Raw genomic sequence first — 26,523 nt, forward strand, 5'->3', positions numbered from 1 at the left:
ATGCTGAGGAGAGTAAGAACAAGAGGGAAGGATGAGAGTGACAGCAGCTGGTGTGATTGCCAAGGTGGCTGACATGGGTCTGTACTCCTTAGAGTTTAGGAGAATGAAGGGTGAGCCCATTCAGTCAGACAAGATCCTAAAGGGATTTCCTGGGGTAAATGTTGAGATGTTTTCATTAGTAGGAGAATTGAGAACAAGGGAACATAACTACACGTGAATCTCCAGAGCTCTCTGCCCCTGAGGGCCATGGGGGCCTGATCATTTTTAAGATGGAGATAGATAAATATTTGAAAGATTGAGAAATTAAGGGCTTGGGGAGCAGTCTCAGAAGAGTGGTTGAGACCAGTACAGATTAGTCATGATCATACTGAATGGTGAACAGGACTGATGTGTCTGCTGGCCCATTCCTGCTCCTATTTCCCTGTATTTTTGTGTTTCCTGGAGTGGCTGGAGAGTGTGAGAGTAATAGGGATGGGTGGAGTAATGGGAGAGTGAGTGAGATTGGGATCGGGAAGGGTTATAGTGTTGAGAGAGAAAGTGATGGGCAATCATGAATAATAGGAGAGTGAGAGTGATGCACGAGGGGAGAGTGAGAGTGATGTACGAGGGGAGGGTGAGAGTGATGTACGAGGGGAGAGTGAGAATGATGCATGAGGGGAGGGTGAGAGTGATGCACAAAAGGAGGGTGATGTGGAAGGGTGGTATAGTGTAGGAGTGAGTGATTGGGAGGGGGAATTGTTGGGGACTGAGTGATTGGTGGAACAGAGTAAGGTGCGTAAGGAGGGTGGGAAGTGATTAGACCAGATTACAGTGACAGGAAGCAGGAACAAGAAGGGCAGGAGGAGAATACTGCCATGGGGCTGTGGAGAGAGTGTAAGATGAGAAAATAGAACAATGGGGTGGCTGGGACCCTGGGGGTCTGCTGGGGGCAGTGTACACAGGGATTGGCAGGGAGGTGAGGGGGATGGGATGTGTGTGCAGTTAGGAAGGGGGAATGACAGACTGTGCTGAGTGAGAGTGATTGTGTGAGTAAGGAGTGGCTGAGAACAGTGAGGAAGAACCTGAGTGGGTAGTGAGAGGTGATAGTGATGGAGAAAGGTAAGAATGGTGGGTGAAGGTGCGAGATATAAGTTATGGTGTGTTGGGAGGGTGAGAGTGAAAAGGGAGGGAAAATATTTGGGGTAGTGAAGGGTGATGATGAGTTTGGGGTTGATGAGGGAAGAGATGATGAGTTTGTGGTTGATGAGGGAAGAATGATGAAGAGTAATGGTGAGGAGGGAAGAGTGATGGAGAATTTAAGGGTGATGAGGGAAGATGGATGGAGAGGGATGAAGAGGGGTGGAGGGGTAAGTTGGGTTAGGAGAGGTGATCAGGAGTGTGAGAGGGAAGATGTGGGGTGGCAGAGATTGGACAAGGTATGAGGAGGAGTAATGGTAAGTAAGTGCAGTGACTGGTGTCAGGAATAATGCAGGAGCTGAGAATGACGGTGAAGAGACAATGATGGAGGCGGGGGAGTCAGGTGAGTGAGAGTGATGGGTGGGGAGTTCTAGGGAAAGGTGAGTGAGAGTGATGGGTGGGGAGTTTTAGGCAAAGGTGAGTGAGAGTGATGGGTGGGGAGTTCTAGGGAAAGGTGAGTGTGAGTGATGGGTGGGGAGTTCTAGGGAAAGGTGAGTGAGAGTGATAGAAACAGCTGAGTGTGGTGGGGAAGGATGTGAGTGATGGGGAAGTAGGATTGCGAGAGATGATGGGGTGGGTGACACACTATGGGAGGGATGGAGAGCGATAGGGGAGCTCGTGGAAGGATGGGATGATTTCTGGTCAGTACATTAGTCATGCTGAGGAATATGTCGCTTTTGAATTTTGTTGATAATATGCGATGATGGTGATGAACTGATTGTAGGTGGATGGTTACTAGTTAACCAGGTGACGGTACTCCAACTCATAATGAAAGCTCGTCACTCCTGTTGTTGAATTACTCCTTGACTCCAGGTGCAGTTATCCTTCAGGAAATATCGCCGTATGTCGCAGTCACTCTGGGCTCTCCTGTCCAGAAGCATTTTATACCAATATCTTCGATGATTCTGCAGTACGGCCCACCTTACTGGGCAGTTTCACACCATTTGGAGATGGGAGTATTTTCCTACCTGGAGAGTAAGTGTTAAATAATCTATTGGAAATGCTAAAGCAAAATCCTTTGTAAACTGATTTATTGTTGTTTTATAAACTGGTTCATTGTTGTTACATGTACTGAGGTAGTTTTGCATGTCATCCATACAGATCTTGTCGTCACATCGGTACATTGCGATAGGGCAAGGGAAACAATAACAGAATGGAGAATAAAGTGTTATTGTTACAGAAAAATGTGCAGACAGACAGTAAGGTGCAAGCTTATAATGAGGTAGATTGTGAAGTCAAGAGCTTTTCCTATCGTACATTCAATGGTCTCATAACAATGGATACATCTGTCCGGGCGCAGTATATACTTTCAAGCTTTTGACTCCTCTGCCCAATTGGTGGGTGGGGGGGCGGGGGTTCAAATTTCAAACTTTCAAGGTACATTTATTATCAAAGTATGTGTGCAGTATACAACCCTGATAATCGTCTTCCCACAGACACCCATGAAACAAAGAAAACCATGAAACACGTTCAAAAGAAACATCAAACATCCAAAAGAACAAATCACGTAAACAGCAAAAATGAGCAAGAAGACAGAATATTAAATATCAAACCACAATGTCACTGAAACAATCTGAGAATGTTTAGTTTAGCTTAGTTCATTTCAATTTAGTGGTGTGTCGTTCCTTGACTGCAAGCCGCAGAGTCAGTCCACACTGATCAAAGTGGCACAGAATAGAAATAAAAACAGGCATAAGCAGAAACCAGAAACACATATAACATGACCTGCGGTGTCCAATCCAGAAACAGCGTCGATTAAACCTTGCCCAAGACCCAAGACTCCAGCACCATTCTCCGGCTGCATCAAACGAGAGGGGTGAAGGTATAGAGAAAGTATCTGGGGTGATTGGGATCTTTGAGGCAGCGAAAAGTGTAAACAGAGACCAGGGAGGTGTCCACAACTCTGCAGAACCTTGAAGTCATGGGTATAGCATTAACAAGCTGTGATGCATCCAGATAGGATCTATAAAACTTGGTGAAGTCAAAAGGGACTTGTCAAATTTCTTTAGCCTCCTGAAACTTCTAAGAAACTTTTAGATAAGTACATGGAGCTTAGTAAAATAGAGGGCTATAGGTAAACCTAGTAATTTCTAAGGTAGGGACATGTTCGGCACAACTCTGTGGGCCGAAGGGCCTGTATCGTGCTGTAGGTTTTCCATGTTTCTATGAGAAGTACTGGTGAGCTTTCTTGGTCAGGGACCTGAAGCTTTCAATCTTCTTGATCTCAGCATCTTTGATGTAAACAAGAGAACATGCTCTATACACTACCACACCCCCTCACTTCCTGAAGTCAATGACCAGCTCCTTAGTTTTGCTGACAGTGAGGGAAAGGTTGTTGTCATGACACCATATCACTGGTAAACACAAAAAAAACACAAAAAAAATCATATCACCATAGCACCATATCACTGGGCTGCCTATCTTCTCATAGTTACTGAGTTTTGGCCCACTACAATGGTGTCATCTGCAAACTTGTAGATGGAATTAGAACTGAATCTGGCCACGCTGTTTTGACTATACAGGGAGTAGAAAGGCACCCAAAGATCCACAAATCCAAAATCAACCAGGAAATGCTGGAAATACGTAAACAGCTCCCATGGAGAGAGTAAAACAGAACTATAAAAAGTGACATAAAAAAACGAGTTTTAAATTTCAGAGTAAGAGGGGAAGGAAGGAAGAACAAATGGAAAAGTTCAAAGTTCAATGTAAATTTATTATCAAAGTACATATACATCACCATATACAACCCTGAGATTCATTTTCTTGCAGGTGTACACAGTAAATCCATTGATTAATAGCCATAACCGAATCAGTGAAAGACTACATCAACTTGGGCATTCAACCAGCATGCAAAAGTCAACAAACTGCAAATACAAAAAGAAAGAAATAATAATAATAAATAAGCAATAAATATTGAGAACATGAGATGAAGAGTCCTTGAAAGTTTATCCATTGGTTGTAGGAACATTTCAATGGTGTAGCAAGTGAAGTTGAGTGAAGTTATCCCTTCTGGTTCAAGAGCCTGATGGTTGAGGGGTAATAACTGTTCCTGAACCTGGTGGTGTGAGTCCTGAGGCTCCTGTGCCTTTTTCCTGATGCTTGCAGTGAGAAGACAGCATATCCTGATGATGGATGCGCTTTCCTCCCAATGTACCCAATGGCCCGGTGGGCTTTACCCGTGATGGACTGGGCTGTATCCACTACTTTTTGTAGGAAAAGTCTTAAACACAAAGAGATACTGGAAATCCGCAGGAACACACTCACAATGCTGGAGGAACTCAGCAAGCAAATCAGGCAGCATCACTGTTTATTCCTCTCCCTCTCCATACTTGCTGTCTGACTTGCTAAGTTCCTCCTGCAATTTGTGTTTGTTAAAAGGAAAAGTCTGATTGGGTAGAAGGGAAGAGTTTAATGTGATAAAGAGAATTCACAATGTAAGACAAAATGGGTAGCGAGTCAAAAAGAGTGACATCAAATGAGTTGAAAGCATTGAGTATATGAGGCTGTAATGTGTCTAATTGGAAGGAAGTGATAGACGTGTCAGATTTGTGTTGTTCTAGTAATCCACGTGTTGATCTGGTGTTGGTTGGATCACTAAAAGATTACAACCTCTCTAAAATTCTCCATGTGGAGTTTGTACCAGCAATACTCTTTGTCAATGCACACAGTTGACAATGATTAGTGGAGTTCTAATGAGCCACTCCTAATTAATGGTTTGATACCCCCACAGTCATTCACAACATCACTAGAAGTCTAAATTACAGTGTTAAAATAGCTACCGGGGAGAGACATGCACAAAAAGGCACTGCTCCACAGTTATGTGATTCACAATATTGCATTAGTAATTTTTTTTGTGAGGTTAAAACAAATTTCACACTTGTCTCAGGATGAATTTCATGAAAGTGCAGATGGAAATAAAAAATTCATAAAGTTTAATAAGGAACTTGGACGTATTCTTGTCAATGAAATCCTTACAGGGCTTTTGTGTTAGGACTAATTAAACAGTGTAGTTCCTTAAAACAGATGGGTAGGACAGGCTGAACAAACTCCTTTAGTGCAATAATTCCAAGTTGGTAGTGTAATTGTTTCTCTTCACTTGATATATTACCAGAAAGTCAACTATCCTGCTGTACCATAACGAGGGTGGGCTGCTAATTAATGAACATGAAATTTCAATGAAGCATTGGAAATGGCCAAAAAGAGGAAATCTTCCTGAGCCAATATGGATGCAGGTAAGTTTCCATCAGTCTCAGTCAGATGAGACAACAAGGTTCATGACTGTAAATTTCAGTGGAAATCTTGATGATTTTGACCACAAGGAGGGGGGAGGCAGACTTCTAGTTCTGCTTATAAATATCCCTTGAGGTTGACGGCATTGACATTTTTATCCATCTGACATTGGACCAGGTCATGTGAAGCTGCATGCATGACATCTCACATGACTTTTACACAGTAGCTTCTACATTTGTAGAGATCAACGTTTTGGGCTGAGCCTCTTTATCAGGACTGGAAAGGAATGGGGCAGAAGCCAGAATAAGAAGATGAGTGGAGGGGAAGGAGCACAAGCCGGCAGGTGATAGGGGAAGATTCGTTGGTGAGGGAGGGAGGATGAAGTGAGAAGCAGGGAGGTGATAAGTGGAAGAGGTAAAGGTCTACAGAAGAACGAATCTGATAGAAGAAGAGAAAGAGGAGGAGGAGGGGTACCAGGGGGAGCTGATGGACAAGTGTGGAGAAGAGAAGGAGTAGGAGGGAGAGAAAAGGGGGATCATTCCTGTTCTATTCTGTTGAATAAATTATTTCGACAACTTGATTGACTCTACTCTCAATCTTCTGGACTCAGTTTATGTCCTCTTCAAACCTGAACCACTGTGATATCCAACTGCATATGAATGTGTGATACCTGTTCCATACCTGCAGGTTAATGACTACATCACTGTACGAATCAATGGTCAATTTTCAATCAATTTCACCTACAAATGGCAGTATGAGTATATCCGCTTCCCCCTTTCTCCCTTGCCGGATGTAATTCCTCCCATGCCGGATGAAATGGTAAGTGCAGATCGAAAACAGTAATCCCAAATTGTAACTGTTTTTCTTATCGCTTTTCAATGAGTGTGATTACAATTTTACCAACAGGACCAACAGGACCTGTGTGTTTTAATAAGACCGTTCTGTTGATAGACAGAACTCGAGTAGATGACTTGTCCTTCCTCTTCCTCTGTTTCTCACAGTTTTCTATAACTGGAGAGCAAAAGGGTTCAGAAATGAAAGGAGAACTGTTCTTTCATTTTCCTTCCCTCTTTCACCCGTGCCTGTAATTTCTGAAGACTTCGGGACAAACTTGGCTAGTTGCAGAATCTTAAATGATTAAGAAGCAGCAGACCGATGCGCGTCTGTGTACATCACTTCTTACCGCGAATGCATTTCTTCAGAAAAAGAGTAAGCTGGTAAAAAGAATGCAGTGTCGATTTTCAGAAGATTTTCTGCAAAGTCTCACATAATAGGCAGTTCAGCAAAAGGAAAGGATTGAGAAGGATTAGTGGCAGAGGTTGACAAGGATAAAAGAGTTGGTAGATGCTGGATTCTGATATTTTTGTGACTCAAAGATTCTTTGGAAGTCAAGAATGAGGTAGAAAACTTACTGCTTACAATAGTTTTATTACATGTTACAAGAGTGAAAAATTAACAAAAAAAAGAGGAGTCAAGAGAATAAAAAAAAAGCAGCCACGATCATCTTATATTTAAACTAGAGCTAACACAAATTCCAGCAATAGCTAATAACCTAAGGAATAGTCAGATTCAAGTGGTGTAGCACCTGCTACAGAACAATTAGAAGTTTCTAGAAGCAGCTGTGGTATAATCACTATAAAATTCACTGAACTCTTACATATACACTCAGTGGCCACTTTATTAGGTACAGGAGGTTAGGAGGTGTCTATGTTCATGGTTTTCTGCTGCTATAGTCCATCCACTTCAAGGTTCGACTTCTGTGCATTCAGAGATGCTGTTCTGCACACCACTGTTGTAACGTGTGGTTATTTGAGTTACTGTCACCTTTCTGTTAACTTGAACCAGTCTAGCCATTCTCCTCTCACCTCTCTCATAAACGAGGCATTTTCGTCCACAGAACTGCACTCACTGTTCCTGTGAACTCTGGTGATGGTTGTGCGTGAAGATCCAAGCAGATCAGCAGTTTCTGAGGTACTCAAACCTCCCATCTGGCACCAACTTCCATGGTCAAAGTCACTTAGATCATATCTCTTCCCCACTCTGATGTTTGGTCGGAACAACTACTGAACCTCTGCATGCTTTTATGCATTGTGTTGTTGCCACATGACTGGCGGATTAGATATTAACATTAATGAGAAGGTGTACAAGTGTACCTAATAAAGTGGCTACTGAGTAGGTGAGTATATAAAAATGCAAGCTTGAATAGGAAAGTCAAACTACAAGAAAAATAGAAAGGAAGTAACTTCTACACCTTAATCCAACAGATAGGTAGCTGGTTTTCAAGCTGGAGATTTGTAGGCAGAGATATTCTCCCGGGATCGATGCAGAAGTCACTGCTTTTTTTAATATACGGTTAGGACTTTGTATATGAGTAAGCAAGATAGAATTTAAAATGTCACAGATATGTAATGGAGGTTTGGTTGATAGAAACCCTCTGGAAGTGGACAGAAATTTATTTACATAATAAGCAGATGATAATTAAGAGAAATTTGTTACGGAGAAGTATGAAGTGAAGCATTCAGGCAGAAAGAACATGGAAATAAACCAGACGTATACAGCAATAGTGTATCAATGCAGGCATCTTTGAACAGGGCAGGATATGTTGAAGCATTATGTGAACCTATGCTTCATAGAATGCAAAGGCAGGAAGATTATATTGAGCTTTTAAAAAAAAGACATTGATCAATTTACAAAACCAGTGTATTACATTCAGAACTGACCAATAGATTTAAGGATGTGAATTCCAAATGAGGATGCAAAAGAGATTTACTGGAATGGGTCCAAGGATTCAGGGATTTCAGCTCCAATGTTTGACTGGGGTAGCTGAAGCTGATCTTCTTGGAGCAAAGAAGGTGAAGAGGTAGATCAGAATATTAAAGCACAGTACAGGCCAGAACTGAACACAATATACCAGATGTGGTGTACAGGATCATGATTGCTTTCGAAGTTAAACAGAAGCTGTTCTTATCAGCAGTTATTTCAAGGACCAGGAGACACAGACTTAAATGGAAAGGCATAAGATTGAGAGGTAAGATAAGGAACAGTTCTGTATACAGTAGTAGGTGGTTGTGATTTAGAACCTGCTACTCGTAAGGAAAATGAAACCAATGGAGCTTTCAAAGGCAATTGGATGGGCACCTGAGGCAAAATCATTTGCAGGGCTGTGGGAAAGCACAGAAGAATGGTGTGATGGCTTTCTTTATTCAGGGGTTAAAAAGGTATAAGAAGGGTTCTAAGAATAAATCTGGCAATTATTGGCCCGTGAGTTTGACGTCAGTGGTGGGTAAATTGATGGAAAGTATTCTTAGAGATGGTATATATAATTATCTGGATTGACTGGGTCTGATTAGGAACAGTCAACATGGATTTGTGCATGGAAGGTCATGTTTGACAAATCTTATTGAATTTTTTGATGAGGTCACTAAGAAAGTTGACGAGGGTAAAGCGGTGGATATTGTCTATATGGACTTCAGTAAGGCCTTTGACAAGGTTCCACACGGAAGGTTAGTTAGGAAGGTTCAATCGTTAGGCATTAATATGGAAGTAGTAAATTGGATTCAGCAGTGGTTAGATGGGAGATGCCAGAGAGTAGTGGTGGATAACTGTGTGTCAGACTGGAGGCCGGTGACTTGTGGTGTGCCTCAGGGATCTATACTGGGTCCAATGTTGTTTGTCATATATATTAATGACCTGGATGATGGGGTGGTAAATTGGATTAGTAAGTATGCAGATAATACTAAGATTCTTTAGGTGGAGTTGTGGGTGATGAGGTAGGTTTTCAAAGCTTGCAGAGAGATTAAGGCCAGTTAGAAGAGTGGGCTGAAAGACGGCAGATGGAGTTTAATGCTGAAAAATATGAGGTGCTACATTTTGGTAGAACTAATCAAAATAGAACATACATGGTAAATGGTAGGGCATTGAAGAATGCAGTAGAACAGAGGGATCTAGGAATAATGGTGCATAGTTCCCTGAAGGTGGAATCTCATGTGGATAGGGTGTTGAAGAAAGCTTTTGGTATGCTGGCCTTTATTAATCAGAGCATTGAGTATAGGAGTTGGGATGTAATGTTGAATTTGTATAAGGCATTGGTGAGGCCAAATTTGGAGTATTGTATCCAGTTCTGGTCACCGAATTATAGGAAAGATATCAATAAAATTGAGAGAGTACAGAAGAGGTTTACTAAAATGTTCCCTTGGTTTCATCCCCTAAGTTACAGAGAAAGGTTGAACATGTTAGGTCTTTATTCTTTGGAGCGTAGAAGGTTGAGGGGGGACTTGATAGAGGTGTTTAAAATTATGAGGGGGATTGATAGAATTGACGTGGTTAGACTTTTTCCATTGAGAGTGGGGAAGATTCAAACAAGAGGGGATGGGTTGAGAGTTAGAGGTCAAAAGTTTAGGGGTAACATGAGGGGGAACTTCTTTACTCAGAGAGTGGTAGCTGTGTGGAACGAGCTTCCAGCAGAAGTGGTTGAGGCAGGTTCAATGTTGTCGTTTAAAGTTAAATTGGATAGATATATGGACAGGAAAGGAATGGAGGGTCATGGGCTGAGTGCAGGTCGGTGGGACTAGGATAGGGTAAGAGTTGGGCACGGACTAGAAGGGCCAAGATGGCCTGTTTCCGTGCTGTAGTTGTTATATGGTTATATGGTTATATATGGACTGAGTTCAGGAGCCACAAGGTATTAATGCAACTCTATAAAACTCTGGTTAGAGCACACGTGTGTGTTCAATTCTGGTCACCTTGTTATAGGAAGGATGTGGAAGCTTTAGAAGGGGAGGCAGAGGAGATGCTGCCTGAATTAGAGGGCATGTCTTTGGAGGGTAGACTGAGTGAGCAAGGGCTTCTCTCTTTTCAGTGAAGGGGGATGAGGTGAGGCTTGATAGAGATGTACAAGATGATAAGAGGCATAGACTGAGTTGATAGACAGAGACTTTTTCCCAGGGTGGAAATGTCTAATATGAGTAGGCATAATTTTAAGGTTATTGGAGGAAAATATTGGGGTGATATGAAAGACGTTTATTACACAGAGAGTGGTGGGTGCATGGAATATTCTGCCAGGGTGATGGTAGAGGCAGATACGTTAGGGACATTTAAGAAACTCTTAGATATGTACATGGATGATAGAAAAATGAAGGACTATGCAGGAGGGGAGGGTTAGATTGATCTCTGAGTAGGTTATGTCAGCCCAACTTCCTGGGCTGAAGGGAGTGTACTGTGCTGAAGTGTCCTCTGTTCTAATGTAACTGTTCTGCAGTGATCTGATAAGTCACGAAGCTTCCACCTGTGCCAGTGCAATGGTCGAAATGTCCAGTGAATGGTCAGGTGCAGACTGTCACTGAAGGAAAGGACATGACAGAATCAGGAAGTGCTGGAAATGCCCAGCAGGTCAGGCTACATGTGCAGAGAGAGAACCAGAATTACTGTATCAATCTGAAACATTAACCCTGCTTCCCTCTCCACAGATGCAACCTGACCTGCTGAACATTTCCAGTATTCTGAAGATGCTGGAAACGTTGAGCAACCACACAACAGCTGGAGGAACTCAGCAGGTCGGGCAGCAAGTATGGAGGGAAATAAACAGTTGACATTTCAGCAACACACAAAATGCTGGAGAAACATAGATGCCAGGCAGCATTTATGGAAAAAGTACAGTTGACATTTTGGGCTGAAACTCTTTGTCAGTCCAGCTCTCAGCCTGAAACGTCGACTGTACTCTTTTCCATAGATGCTGCCTGGCCTGCTGAGTTCCTCCAGCATTTTGTGTGTGTTGCTCAGATTTCCAGCATCTGCGGGTTTTCTCTTGTTTGTGAGTGGGCATTTCAGGCCAAGACACTTCATTGAGACTTCTACATACTGGTGAAATATCTTGGCCCAAAATATTAACTGTTCATTTCCCTCAATAGGGAATGTCTGACATGCTGAGTTCCTCCAGCATTGCACAGGTGTTACTCCAGTATTTCCTGATTTTATTTCAGATTTTCAGCATTTGTAATTTATTTTTCAAGAGCAGAACACAGAGCTGCCTCACTTCAACCGGAGTCAGCAGCACAGCTAAATGAATCCCATATCCTTACAACTCATTTCAATGTATTAGCAGTTGTGAACATCAATACCATGTGAAACAATAATTGCCTCTTAGAAATTGCTTTTGTATATCTTGACTGATAACGCCATTGATCAGGTTACATAGATCACTGCTGCCCAATAGAAGTAAACAAGTCGCTTCAATTGAAGCTGTTTTAAATACATGTTAATTAGTAGAAATTCCATTTACACACATGCGCACACTCATACACACACATGAACACACACAAACACACGCACATGCACATATTTACACATATATACACATACACACACAAGAATACTCACATGTGCACACGCATAGTTATATACATGCAAATGTATACACACATATACACATGCATGCATATACAGTGCCTATAAAAAGTTTTCACTCCCCTTGGAAGTTTTCATATTTTATTGTTTTACAACATTAAACCACAGTGGATTTAATTTGGCTTTTTTGACACTGATCAACAGAAAAAGACTTCTATCAAGCTGAAAACAGATCTCTACAAAGTGATCTAAGTTAATTACAAATTTAAACACAAAATAATTAATTGCATAAGTATTCACCCCTTCAAGTCAGTATTTCGATGCACCTTTGGCAGCAATTACAGCCTTGAGTCTGTGTGGATAGGTCTCTATCAGCTTTGCACATCTGGACACTGCAATTTCTTCCCATCCTTCTTTATGAAACTGCTCAAGCTCTGTTAGATTGCATTGGGATTGTGAGTGATAGATAGATAGATATACTTTATTGATCCCGAGGGAAATTGGGTTTCGTTACAGCCACACCAACCAAGAATAGAGCATAAATATAGCAATACAGAAACCACAAGCAATCAAACAACAAAATGCAATCTATGCCAGATGGAAAAAAGTCCAGGACCAGTCTATTGGCTCAGGGTGTCTGACCCTCCACGGGAGGAGCTGCAAGTTCGATGGCCGCAGGCAGGAACAACCTCCCGTGCCGCCCAGTGTTGAATCTCGGTGGAATGTGGCCGAAGTCCAACAGTAAAAAGTTCAATATCCAGTCTACAAACATGTTCCTCGATCATAATATGACCCGGACTGCACCATCTGCTGTTAATCAGAACAGTAAGCACCCAACTCCTTTATGCTTACTGCTCTCAGTGCACTTCCGGTCAGCCGGAATGGTCTGGAAGCCGTCCATGGAGAAGTTTTGATTGGGTAGGTCCTTGTGCAGCCCAGTTCCGATGAAACACATAACACTGCACTCCCGAAATGTTCTCTGACGCCTGGCTAGTGCCGTGAACTCGTCCATTTTATTACTCACCGAACTCCTCTTCTCCATAAGTCTCTGTTGTCTCGACCCGGTCCTCTTTCCTCGACTTTGTGATCCCCCTCTGCATCCTCTGTGTGTTTTCCTCAGTGACAGCCCTTTTCAAGTCCAGCCACAAATTTTCAGTTGGATTGAGGTCTTATTAAAAGGGGCTGAATACTTATGCAATCAATGATTAGATGTTCACAAGACTTTCTGAAAAATCACTACTACTTCCCTGATATACCAAGGGGGAAGTGAATACTTTTTATAGGCACATATATACATACATACACAAATTGCAGTTAAATGCAATTCACATTTATTTCATTTCCACTGATAAAGAAAATAAAGAAAGCACACAAGGAAAAGGTTCACATGCACCATACACCCTATGAATTCGTATCAAGAGCATCTTTTTCAGAGTATTAGACAATAAAGGTTATAACTTGCATCTGCTCATGGAGATAGAGGCTGATCAGGGAAGGAGTAGTGATTTTTCAGAACGTCTGGCGAACATCAGGTTATTTCTAACATTTTAGTGAATACCTTTCTGGTGTAGCCCTGCTTCCTACGAACCAGGGAACAGGTAATCACAACTATCTAGAGATGGACCCTGTCCTGATATGCCTGGTTACAAACTGACCTGATTTCCTCAGTCTGACTGCTTCATTACTTCCAGAGCAAATTCAAACAGCGGAACACCATTACTGCTTGGGTTTATTTTAAGTGTTTTTACTCTAAAGCATAATTTTAGTCCATATCAAACTGATATGCATTTGAGAAGCATATATCTATACTTTAGGTGCAATAAATACTATGTTTGTGCAATATTTTAGGGTAAGCTGCTGACTGATACACCATTTACATCAGCTTCAGCCAGACCTCTCATGAAAACGATTGCATTAAGACAAAAGCACAGAGACAGCAGAAAGTCAGTAAGTAATGGTACAACACCATGTTGGAAGAGGGAGGCTGGTAAGCAGGGATTGCAGGTGCAGGCAGGCCGAGATCAGACACAAGGTTAAGCAAGGGACTTCAGATGCTGGAAGCTAGAGTGTCTGGTTTCCTGCGAGAGGAACTCAGCAGGCCGAGCGGCGTCCATGGAGGGAAAGGAGCTGTCGATGTTTTGAGCCAAGACCCTGCGTCAGTGCTAGTGCAGAGTTTCAGCGCATTTATACTAGGTGTACTGGAGGTTGGAGGCCTGCCCTCTCTCGGGTCTAAGTGTGTGTGTGGGAGGGAGGGAGGGAACAATGGGAATGGTCTTGCTGCTGACTGTCTTCTGTGTTGCTCTGCCGAGCATCGTGAGCATTCTGTGTTGGTGCTGGAATGTGTGGTGACACCTCCCAGCACACCCGTGGGAGAATTGGTGTTAATGCAAGCAAAGCATTTCACTCTAAGCTTCATTGTACATGTAGTAAATAAACTTGAATGTTGATCTTGATTTGGGCAGCACGTGGAGCAGAAATGGCTTCCTCCACTTCATACCACGCCTCTCGCACTTCCTGCTTAACCTTCTCTGAGGGTTGAGGGTTGTGGCCACGTTTGATGCAGGCTTCACTTTCCTCCATTGTGCCTCAGGGTGGGGAAGTCTCACACAATGACCTGTTTCACTCAGCCAACCTCTCTCAGACTGCTCACTCCACCTGCCGGCTCAAAACTGAACCGGCTCTGCGATGATCTCGCTTCATGCTGCGGCCTGCTCATTTGGAGCTGCGCCATGTCACGCCCATTTCAGAGCAACTCCGCCTGAATGCCTGGCCGTCTCACAACGCTGGCCCTGCGCCACACACCAAACTCTTTCCTGTACAATACTTTGAGCAGTAAATGCTTTGCAAGCACTTTGTAGCAAAGCCACATAAGGAGGCTTTCGAACTTATGGTTGAATGAAGTGGGTGTATGGTACATCAGTGAGGTGAAGAAAAGGTGAAGGAAGGGGAGGTTTTAGGAGGCAATTTCAAAGTTCAGGTCTCAGGAAGGATCAGGGATCAACTTTATTCACCATGTACATTGACATGTAGCAAGAATTTGCTGAGCTGTGCTGAAGGATGAAGCTATGGCCACCGGAAATAGGGTTAATATGAAAGGAAATGTTCAAAAGACAAGAATTTGTATTGGAAGAGAGCAGATTCTTTGAAGAGCTGCAGGGCTGGAAGACTGAAGGGGGATGGTGATGGGAGGTGGAAGTGGTGATGATTAGAAGCAACAGGGGAATTTGAAAATAAGCATGAAAGTTACTGGCTAACTGGCCAGTGAAGATGAGCGTGCACTGAAGTGGTGATTGAACAGGAGTTGTGTAGGCTAGAACACAAGGCAGCATAGATTTGAACATCTCAATGTTTATGGAGCAGGGAATGCAGGAGACTGGCTTGGGGTCGATGGAATATTGAAGTTAACAGAAGGGGAGGAAGTCTTGATCCGGGAGTGAGATCATGAAAAGAGGAGTGAAGATGGGAAATTTTCAAAACCCAGACCGGGGAGATGTTTGAAATCCGGTCTGGGGGAAATGTTTGAAACTCGGCTAAGAGAGATGTTTGAAATTCGGACTAGTGTAGAACGTCGAAATACGGGCTAGGGGAAATGTTCAAAACAATCTGGGGAGATGTTTGATACCTGGCAAGGGGACATGTTCAAAACACATCTGAGGAGATGTTTGATACCCGGTTAGAGGAGATGTTTGATACCCAGTTAGGGGAGATGTTCAAAACCCATCTTGGGAATATGATACCAGTTTATGAAAAGAGATCGATTGCACGGAATGGGAATAGATTCTCTGACATGGTCCAGTGACAGTGCTTTAGCCTCACTGGGAATACGTTGAGCCACTCCTAGGTTCAACCCTGACCTCATCTGCAGACTGTGTTCATTCTCCTTGTGGTCACGTATGCTCTCCCAGAGTGCTCTGTTTCCTCTCACAACCCAAAGGCACGCAGGTTGGTTGGGTTACGCCACTGTAAAGTGCCCCCGGGATGCCGATGAGCGGTAGAATCTGGGGGTGTTGAGGAATGTGGGGAGAATAAAATGGGAGCATTGCAGGGTTGTGTCAATGGATTAATGTATATGGGAGCTCCAGTCAGAGGGTTGAATGTTTCCACACAATATGCCTTCCTGATTCTGCACAATATTTAGCTGGTGGAATTTTCTGTTCCTGCAATTCTGGATTTTAGATGTGTAATTTGACAATTTAAGGATGAAGGAAACATTTGGTGAGGTGAACCTGGCATTCTTGGTGTACATTTTGCTTCATTTCTAACCCGTTTTATACCGTCCATTTCACACGGCACTGTCGTGACACAGCATCCATTGCTTACTTCAGTTGTGTTCTTCTACAGATGACAGTTTGCCCATTGCTCATTTCCTCCTACATTGGAGGACCATTTTCACTCCCGCACTGCCAAACCTATTAGTTTGAAACTTGTCTAGGGAAGTCAGGTTTTAATCCTGTTCACCCCCGCAGTCAAGGTGTTGTGGGTCCCAACCAACATTCCCTCTGATTTTTTTTCACAGCTGTGCATACCTATCATTGCTCTGAGCAGGAAATGTTTACACGGCCTGAAAACTGCGCGGCACTTTAATAAAGCATTATACAAAAGAAAATTCCAGCTGCACAGATACACAGCCTATGTGAGTGGGGGCATTTCAGTTACTGTGCGGCCTTGCACCCGCACAGTTTAGAGGAAACAGTGGTGTAACACTCTAATCTATAGCAAATGATTGTAGCCAGAGGAGACTCATTAACCCTCAAGCCTGTTCCATTACTCAATGAGCCAATCTTCCACGGTCCCCACAATAAAACAATCTGTGATGTTACATCTGGCATCTACCTGACGCTGAGCCAGAGAGATTACAACAATGAATCTTGAGCCTTAGGGAGCGGCCCCCGATAGTCCTCAACAAGGCCTTCAGTTTGAATCACTGAGGTCAGCCAGTATCAGCCCAGCTGAACTCATCTCCTTTCCCCTTTGTTAGCTCCCAACTACCCTTTCACATTCCATCCTTTGCCAGCCTGAGGCTATCTAAAACTCTGCATCCCTAATTCAAATTACAAGTAGTTGTGTTACAACACATTAGTTACGTTCCTAAGAAACTCTGTCATAGAGTTATTGAGCTCTACAGCACAGAAGTAGGCCCTTCCGCCCATCTGCTCCATGCTAAACTCTTATTCTGCCTAGTCCTATCAACCTATACATGGACTATAGCCTTCTATATCCCTCCCAAACATGTACTTACACACACTTATCATAGAAGTTTAAATCAAACTTGCACAGTTTCTACATGAAAGGTGCTGAACAAACACTATTGTGATGATCAGGGACTGCGAAATTACAAGCTCATACTGTGGGTTAGACTGGGAAGAAGCAATTACAGTGAGAGACTCTGGGCTTGTTGGCAGCCCTTTTCCAACAAGAGCACGTTAGGGCACCAGAATTCACACAGTGAGATAATTCCACTTACATGTCTCAATCATTTTATTCACACTTCAACAATTTATATAGTTAAGAGCTCTCAGTGCAAACTTATTAGGTGGGATTCGTAGATCTCTCCTTGGTTTCTCAGAGCATTAGATTTCAAATATTTGAAGTCTTTAGGGTGGCACGGCCGTGTACTGGTTAGCACAATGCTTGACAGTACCAGCGACCCGGGTTCAATTCCTGCTGCCATCTGTAAGGAGTTTGTATGCATGGATTGCCTCCGGGTGCTCCGGTCCTCACGCAGTCCAGCTGGTGGATAATTGGTCATTGTAAATTGTCCTGTGATGAGGCTAGGATTAAATCGGGGGTTGCTTGCCAGCATGGCTCAAAGGGCTCGAAAGCCCTGTTCCACACTGTATCAATCAATCAATAGAAATCCTTTACATCAGCAGCAAACTCAGATCTGAACATTTTAACCCCTTCAATGCACAAATGCCCCAATAGCTATGAGACTCACACTAACCTGGCCAGGAAACATGAATTCCTCTACCTCACTGGCCAATTCTTTTCTAGAACTTTGCAGCACAGTATAAGCCCTTTGGCTCATGAGCTTGTGCCAGCCTTTTAACCTACTCCAAGTTCAATCTAACCCTATCCTCACACACAGCCACGAATTTTTTAACATCCATGTGCCGATCTAAGAGTTTCTTAAATGCCCCTAATATATCTGCCTCCACACCACCCCTGTCAGAGTGGACCACCCACCCAAAACCCTGTATAAAAACTTACTGCTGACATCCCTGTACACGTTCCTCCAATCACCTTGAAATTATGCCATCTGATATCAGCCACTTCCTCCCTGGGAGAAAGGTGCTGGCTGTCTACCTGATCTATGCCTCTTATCATCTTATATACCCCTTTCAAGTCACCTCTCGTCCTCCTTTCATCCTTCTGCATCTGCTGCTGAAAGCTTTCTCTGTTCTTCTGCAACTTCTAAACTTGCATTTCCCACTTCCATCAATGCACAGCCCCAGCTGATCCTAAGGTCAGCAGCCGAACCATCTATCTCTGTGGGTCTGGAAGCAGGCCGTGACCCTCCCGAGTGGACCATACCCCGCCCGAGTCTGCTAAAGGCCGGTAGAGAACTCCAGTGCAGAATTGATATGCGGCTGGGTAATTATGTCCCTGGCCTCATGGCTGACCTGTCCCTGCAGAAACACAAGATTCAGCAGATACTGGAAATCCAGAGCAACACATACAAAATGCTGGAGGAACTCTGCAGGTCAGGCAGCATCTATGGAGGGGAATAAACAGTCGACATTTCAGGCCAGGACTGGAATAAGAGGTTGGAGGGAGGGGAAGGAGGACAAGCTGACAGCTGATAGGTGAAGCCAGATGAGTGGGTGGGGAGGAGGGATGAAGTGAGGCGCTGGAAGGTGATAGGTAGAAGAGGAAAAGGGACAAAGAAGAGGAGAGGAGAGTGGACCGTGAAGGAAAGGGAAGAGGGGCACCAGGGGAAGTGATAGGCAAGTGAGGAGAAGGTAAGGGGTATGAGAGGAGCCAGACTGGGGAATGGAAAAGAGAGAAGGGGGAGGGAGGAGAAGTTAATGGAAGTCAGAGAAATCAATGTTTATGCCATCAGGTTGGAGGCTACCCAGGCAGAATACACCTACCACCCCACCAGCCTCCGGGTCCAACATATAATTCTCTGTAATTTCCACCACCTCCAATGGGATCCCACCACCAAGCTAATCTTTCCCTCCCCCCCACTGCTTTCCACAGGGATTGCTCCCTACACGACTCCCTTGTCCATTTGTCCCCCCCCCATCCCTCCCCACTGATCTCCCTCCTGGCACTTATCCTTGTAAGCGGAACAAGTGCTACACATGCCCTTACACTTCCTCCCTCACCACCATTCAGGGCCCCAGACAGTCCTCCCAGGTGAGGCGACACTTCACCTGTGAGTCGGCTGGGGTGATATACTGTGTCCGGTGCTCCTGGTGCGGCCTTCTGTATATTGGCGAGACCTGACGCAGGCTGGGAGACCGTTTTGCTGGACACCTATGCTCTGTCCGCCAGAGAAAGCAGGATCTCCCAGTGGCCACACATTTTAATTCCACATCCCATTCCCATTCTGATTTGTCTATCCACGGCCTCCTCTACTGTCAAGATGAAGCCACACTCAGGTTGGAGGAACAACACCTTATATTCCATCTGGGTAGCCTCCAACCTGATGGCATGAACATTGACTTCTCTAACTTCCGTTAATACCCCTCCTCCCCTTCTTACCCCATCCCTTATTTATTTATTTTTATTTTTTCCTTTCTCTCTCTCTCTCTCTTTTTTCTCCCTCAGTCTCTCTCACTATAACTCCTTGCCCATCCTCTGGGCTCTAATCCCCCTTTCTTTCTCCCTAGACCTCCCATCCCATGATCCTCTCCCTTCTCCAGCCATGTATCCCTTTTGCCAATCAACTTTCCAGCTCTTGGCTCCATCCCTCCCCCTCCTGTCTTCTCCTATCATTCCGGATCTCCCCCTCCCCCTCCCACTTTCAAATCTCTTACTAACTCTTCCTTCAGTTAGTCCTGACGAAGGGTCTCGGCCCAAAACGTCGACTGCAGCTCTTCGAATAGATGCTGCCTGGCCTGCTGCATTCCACCAGCATTTTGTGTGTGTTGCCAGAATATGAGCTGTTGTTTCTCCAGCCAGAGTGTGACCTCATTGTGACAGTAGGGGAGGCAGTGGATCGACATGTCGGATAGGGAATGGGAAGCAGAATTAAGTTGGGCAGGCACCAGAAAATCCTGCCTGTAGTGGCGGATGGAGTGAGGGTGGGACTGATGGGATTTCCTGGCGCTGGAGAGTGCTGTACTGAGCACCTACGCTCCCCTCCAGGACAACAGTGAGTTCACCTCTTCAACAAGTGACATCACCACCGTTGCTGCCTCTGTAGCCATTACTCTCTGAAAACCAATCCAACGGCACTCCCTGCAGCATTCCCTCCAGCATTCCCTGCAGCATTCCCTCCAGCATTCCCTGCAGCACTCCCTCCAGCATTCCCTCCAGCATTCCCTGCAGCATTCCCTCCAGCATTCCCTCCAGCATTCCCTGCAGCATTCCCTCCAGCATTCCCTGCAGCATTCCCTCCAGCATTCCCTGCAGCACTCCCTCCAGCATTCCCTCCAGCATTCCCTGCAGCATTCCCTCCAGCATTCCCTCCAGCATTCCCTGCAGCATTCCCTCCAGCACTCCCTGCAGCATTCCCTCCAGCACTCCCTCCAGCATTCCCTGCAGCACTCCCTCCAGCATTCCCTGCAGCACTCCCTCCAGCATTCCCTGCAGCATTCCCTCCAGCATTCCCTGCAGCATTCCTTGGCATTAACGTCGCTCTGCTCTGGGGCTTGAGAAACAGAGCAGAGACTCAGACTGGGACTAGCAGGAGGTGAAATAAGGGGATGCTAGACTGCTCTCTATAAAATGTTTATCGGCCACAGAGCTAAGGTACATCAGTAAAATCTGCTCGTGTTTTTCAACTTAATAGTTTAAAAGGAAGCGCTCCAGCTTTCATAGACCAGTGGAGTTTATTGGAGGCACACAGAGAGCCAATATCACAATTCAATCACTGCGGCAACTGCATAAGAGGATTAAAAACATCATTGATAGCTGGATGGAGCATTATAGAAAGGAAACAGGTAGGTCACTGCCTAACAATGTGCCTACAGAACTGTATTTATACTCCAGTGTTTATGAACTGCTTCACCTAGTCTTTGTGTTAGATCTACACTTTGATGAGTTATTGGTTATTTTATATCTCTCATTGGCACTCAGAACTGCCCTAACCTTCATTGAGGTGCCCATGAATTCTTAGCAACTCAGCTCCTATTTTTATTTCTATTTAGATTTAGATTTAGAGATACTGCAGGTTAACAAGCCTTTCGAGCCCAATGAGCGCACACCGGCAGTTACACTATGTGACCACGAACCTGCTCACCCGTACATCTTTGGAGTGTGGGAGCACATTGGAGCACCTGAGGATACGCACGCAGTCACAGGGAGAAAGCACAGCCTGCTTACAGACAGAGGCAGAATTGCCCCCGGGTCGCTGATGCCCCAATACGTTACGCTAACTGCTACATTACCATGCCGTCAAACAGAAAATGCTGGAAGCACGCAGCAGGTCAGGCGGCATCTGAAACAGAGGAACTGTTTAAGGTTACACACACAAAATGCTGAAGGACCTCAGCCGATCAGGCAGCATCTATGGAAAAGAGTGAACAGTTGACATTTTGGGCTGAGACCCTTCTTCAGGAGATGTCAGAGTTAGAAGGTGAGGGAGGGAAGAGAGAAACACAAGGTGGTAGGTGAAACTGGAACGGGGAGGGGTGAAGTAAAGAGCTGGAAAGTTGATTGGTGAAAGAGATACAGGGCTGGAGAAGGGGGAATCTGGTAGGAGAGGGTAGAAGGCCATGGAAGAAAGGGAAGGGGAAGGAGCACCAGAGGGAGGTGTTAGGCAGGTAAGGAGATAAGCTGAGAGAGGGAAATGGGAATGGGGAATGGTGAAGGAGGGGGAAGACAATTACTGGACGTTTGAGAAATCGACGTTCATGCAGTTAGGTTGGAGACTACCCAGTTGGAATATAAGGTGTTGCTCCTCCAACATGAGTGTGGCCTGAATGCGACAGTAGAGGAGGCCATGGATTAACGTCGGAATGGGAATGGGATGTGGAATTAAAATGGGTGACCACTGGGAGACCTGCTTGTTCTGGCAGATGGAGTGTAGGTGCTCGGCGAAGCGGTCTCCCAATCTACATTGGATCTCATTGATATTCTGGAGACCACACCAGGAGCAACAGACACAGTATATGACCCCAACAGACTCACAGGTGAAGTGTCGCCTCACCTGGAAGGACTGTTTGGGCCCACACACACACACACACACACACACACACACAGACACACACACTCACACACACACGCAGACACACACACACTACACACACACACACACACACGCAGACACACACACACACACTCACACACATGCAGACACACACACACACACTCACATGCAGACACACACACACACACACACTCACACACACATGCAGACACACACACACACAGACACACACAGACACACACACACACACACCCATACACAGACACACACACACACCCACACATGCAGACACACACACACACAGACACACACACACACACACACAGACACACACACACACACAGACACACACACACACACACACACCCATACACAGACACACACACACACCCACACATGCAGACACACACACACTCGCACACACACACACTCACACACACACACACACGCAGACACACACACACTACACACACACACACACACACACACGGTACCGCTGCCACAAAGCAACAAATTTCATAAAAATTATCAGTGATAATAAACCTGATTCTGATTACAACTAGTTTGTTTTCTCCCTTAGCTGTTTTGAAGAAGGAAGGATTTAGGGCCTGAAACATTAACTGATTCTCTTTCTACAGATACTGCCAGACCTACTGAGTATTTCTAGTATTTTCTACTATTATTCCCTATTTTTAAAGGCATTCAATATTATATCATTAACCCCAAACTGGTCCATTCGTGCAGTTTTAGTCTCCTTCCACTATTTCTGACATTTCTTCAGGTGCCTGGCCATTATGTTCTGGAATTGCTCCCTAAACCTTCCTGTAACTCTGCTGTCCTTCACTTCTCCTTGTATATTTCTACCACAATTTTATTTTATTATTGTTTCACACAGGTTTGAGCCAACTTAGCCAAACTGTTGAGCCAGATTTACAGCTTCAAAAGAACTCCCCAGCTTTGGATCCATTGAATGTTCCTGCTGCCTCGAAGAAACACCTTCCAGATTCAGCTAGCTATATTCGCTTCCTAACAATCCCCGCTGTTGAGAAGATCAAATGCATTCCCCGCAGTTGCACCTTTACAAGGTAAGCCTGTGTCAAAGAATCCAGATGTGCAAAATGTATGGAAAATGCCAAGAGTGCCGTAGGTGCAATTTATCAAGCCCATAGCTTGTGTGAATTAATTGCCAAATGACCGTACGCCACTAGCTGTCCAGCTGTTGATGGAATGAACCAGCTGGAGAACTTCACTATTTACTCAGTATCACTTATTGATCATGCAGCAAGTTCTAACAAGCATGGTCTACCCCTTATCACTAGCGTTCCCATTGCAAATCAAATAACTGCTAATGTTAGAATCTGATAAAAACAACAACAATCTGGAAATGCTCAGCAGGTCAGAGAGAAATAGTAAATATTTCACGTCAGTGCCCTCAGCAGAGCAGACTGGCACTCATGGTTTGCTCCATTGCCTCAACACAATTTAAAACAAGTTCACCTTGCCTGTTCCAATGAAGGGTCATTAATCTGATAGATTAACTGTGTTTCTCTTTACAGATACTACTTGATCTTAGTTTTATTTCTACTTCAAACTCACTGCATTTGCAGTTTTTTGATCTATTTCTTATTGTTTCCCGCAACAACTATTGCACATTAAAAGTTAGATGTTATTTTCATGAAAATGTAACAACTAGCTTTGACTAAGTACTGCTGTCCTGAGCAAATAGAAAGAAGCGAACCTTTCCTTTGAAAATAGGACAAGTGAGAAAAGCATTCCATCTTGCAGAGACAAACAACGATTCACTGGATTATTATTATCACATGTACGGAGATACAGTGAGATCCTGCCATCCTTATAGGTTATTTCAGCACATCATTGCATTCGGTGGTAGAAAGGCAAGTGGACTGGAGGGGCTGTTCCTTTGCTGTCATGTTCCATATTCTGTGTTATAAACACATTGCTCAATCTCCTTGAAAACCAAAATTAGACAGTAAATATACCTTCCTTTATTGGATTGACTGCTTTTTGGTATAACTGTCCTTTCTGCACTTTAGAGAGGGCGCAGAGGATATTTACTGGGATGCTGCCTGGATTAGAGAGTATGTTTTATGAAGACAGGTTGAGCAAGCTCGGACTGTTCTCCCTGGAGTGAAGGAGGATGAGAGGTGACGATAAGAGGCATAAATTGAGTGGAAAGCAGAGACTTTTTCCTAGGGCAGAAATGAGGGGGTATAATTTTAAGGTAGTTGGAGAAAGTGTAGGGGGAACGGTGGTGGAGGCAGCTATATTAGAGGCAATCGAGAAACTCTTAGTTAGGCACATGAATGATGGAGAGCTATGCAGGACACTCTCATCCAAAACTGCCTCACAGCCCTTTGTTCAAAATGTTCCCTGTGTTATTTTGACATAATTCCAGGACTCAAAAGAATGAAGGAGCTATATCATTCTTATTGTATGTAAGATCATATATTACCCACTCAAGAAGGGAATGTGAATGTTAAAGTATTTAATCATCCTGAATAATGTATAAGGGATATATATTTGATTTTTTTCTGCATCATTTTCAAAATATATTTGAGGTTTGACCTTTCCACAAACAGGTGTATTGGTCCTTAGTAAACACCTTTAATACCTGGCACACTTTTCATTCTGAAACATGAAAATTAGGTGCAAAATTTAGCTACTAATTCAAAAATTTGTTCAGTCAAGAAAGAAAATGATTGAATTATCAACTATTTTTTGTTGTAAAATGTTATATTGCGTCTTCCTGCTCTTTATGCACTGCAAATGTTTCCTTCTTAACATAATCATTGGCAAGGAGGGTGGGAGGGAGGAACGGGATTTGTTCCTTCTTAACATAATCACTGGCAAGGAGGGTGGGAGGGAGGAACGGGATTTGTTCCTTATTAACATAATCACTGGCAAGGAGGAACGGGATTTGTTTCATTGTTGTTTTGTTGCTTATTGTGTTCTGTGTTGTTCTGCCGAGTGTTGTGGACATGCTGTGTTAGCTCCAGAATGTGTGGCCACACCTGCAGGCTGCCCCCAGCACATCCTTAGGTTGTGTTGGTTATTAAAGCAAGTGACACATTTCATTGTATGTTTCGAAGTACAGGTGATAAATAAATCCGGATCTGATTTTTCCAGCAATTGGCCTCTCCCCATCTCCAGAGAAGAAAGCTTTGGTGTATTGTTGGCGAACAGGCGTGGAACCTCTACCAGAACTACAATCGAACATAAGTAAGTGAGAACTCAGCACACCATTAACCTGAAAGAATTCACAGTTAATTGTGCAGCCTGGCCGTACAGATTGAAGCTCTTTAGCTTGGCATGACTGCTGCCAGTGCCAGGCCACAGAACTTACTTCTAAGCAACTTCTTTTGGGCAGGAGAACTGTTCTTTTCAATTATTGACACTCCCCATGTCATGTAAGGGTTCCGAAGTCTCTTTAAATCAGAAGCTCTATTGCCTGAGATTGCGTAAATTAGATAGGTTAATTAGCTACAAGTTAGTATAGACCTTAGTTAGATCTTAGCTAGAATTAGCTAATTAAAATGGATCTATAATACAGACTCAAAATATGTCGGGTTACAGGATGTTGGACTAGAGAGTTCCAACCTGTAGTATTAATTAATGCAGAAACTTTTAAACTTGTTCTGAGATTATTTTAAATATAAATCATATTTCCATTTTAATAAATGTCAAGCTTCAGAATATGTATAAATTGAGCTTTAAGAAACTGCATCTGAATTATGTACAGATTTGATCCAATGTTTTGTATACTTGATGAATATTACTAGGGATCCAGTGGCTTCCAAATTGTTCTGAGTTTATCTGTATGATCTCTCAGGTAGGAGATGCCTGTCGAGGTCATGGGTGATGAAAACAGACCACTCACCCCTCGTTGGGGACTCTTAGCTCAAGGAAAGGGGGAGGGGAAGAATATCTCCCAAGTATTTCTCCCATGCATTTGTTACAATACACAGTAAAATACAGAAGTTCAAGATGGGGGAGCCCTGGTTGCCCAATTCCATTAGACCTGCAGCCACTATCGCAATGCACGAGGCTTTGCCACAACTGAAGCTTCACAATGGCCTTTGCCTACGAACGGTCCAACACAGGCAAAGCCCTCCCCATCACTGGGCACACTTACAAGGAGTGCTACCACAGGAAGGCAGCATCCATCATCAAGGACCCCCAATGTCCAGGCCACGGTCTCTTCTCACTGATAACATTAGGCAGGAGATCTAGGTCCCACACTAGCAGGTTCAGGAGTGATTATTACCATCAGACTCCTGAACTGGCAGGAATAACATCACACACCTCAACTCTGAACTCAGCCCATAACCTACAGACTCCCTTTCAAGGGCTCGACTACTCAACTACTTGGGATTATTTATTCATTTTAAATTTGCACTGTTTGTCTTCTTTCGCACATTGATTATTTTTCTATG

The 26,523-nt window shown here is 44.0% G+C and overlaps 1 protein-coding gene across 1 annotated transcript in view; it reads left to right on the plus strand.

Annotated features, from left to right (window-relative positions):
* Window positions 1-26,523, plus strand: part of LOC134359586 (uncharacterized) — a 117,566-nt gene that overhangs the window by 64,238 nt on the left and 26,805 nt on the right. The window contains exons 9-13 of the mRNA XM_063073085.1: window positions 1,996-2,151; window positions 5,288-5,408; window positions 6,094-6,225; window positions 20,711-20,861; window positions 22,965-23,154. Coding sequence (XP_062929155.1) covers window positions 1,996-2,151; window positions 5,288-5,408; window positions 6,094-6,225; window positions 20,711-20,861; window positions 22,965-23,154 — 750 coding nt within the window. The remainder of the gene's footprint in view (window positions 1-1,995; window positions 2,152-5,287; window positions 5,409-6,093; window positions 6,226-20,710; window positions 20,862-22,964; window positions 23,155-26,523) is intronic.

The sequence above is a fragment of the Mobula hypostoma genome, chromosome 20 (genome assembly GCF_963921235.1).
Source record: "Mobula hypostoma chromosome 20, sMobHyp1.1, whole genome shotgun sequence".
Lineage (NCBI taxonomy): Eukaryota > Metazoa > Chordata > Chondrichthyes > Myliobatiformes > Myliobatidae > Mobula > Mobula hypostoma.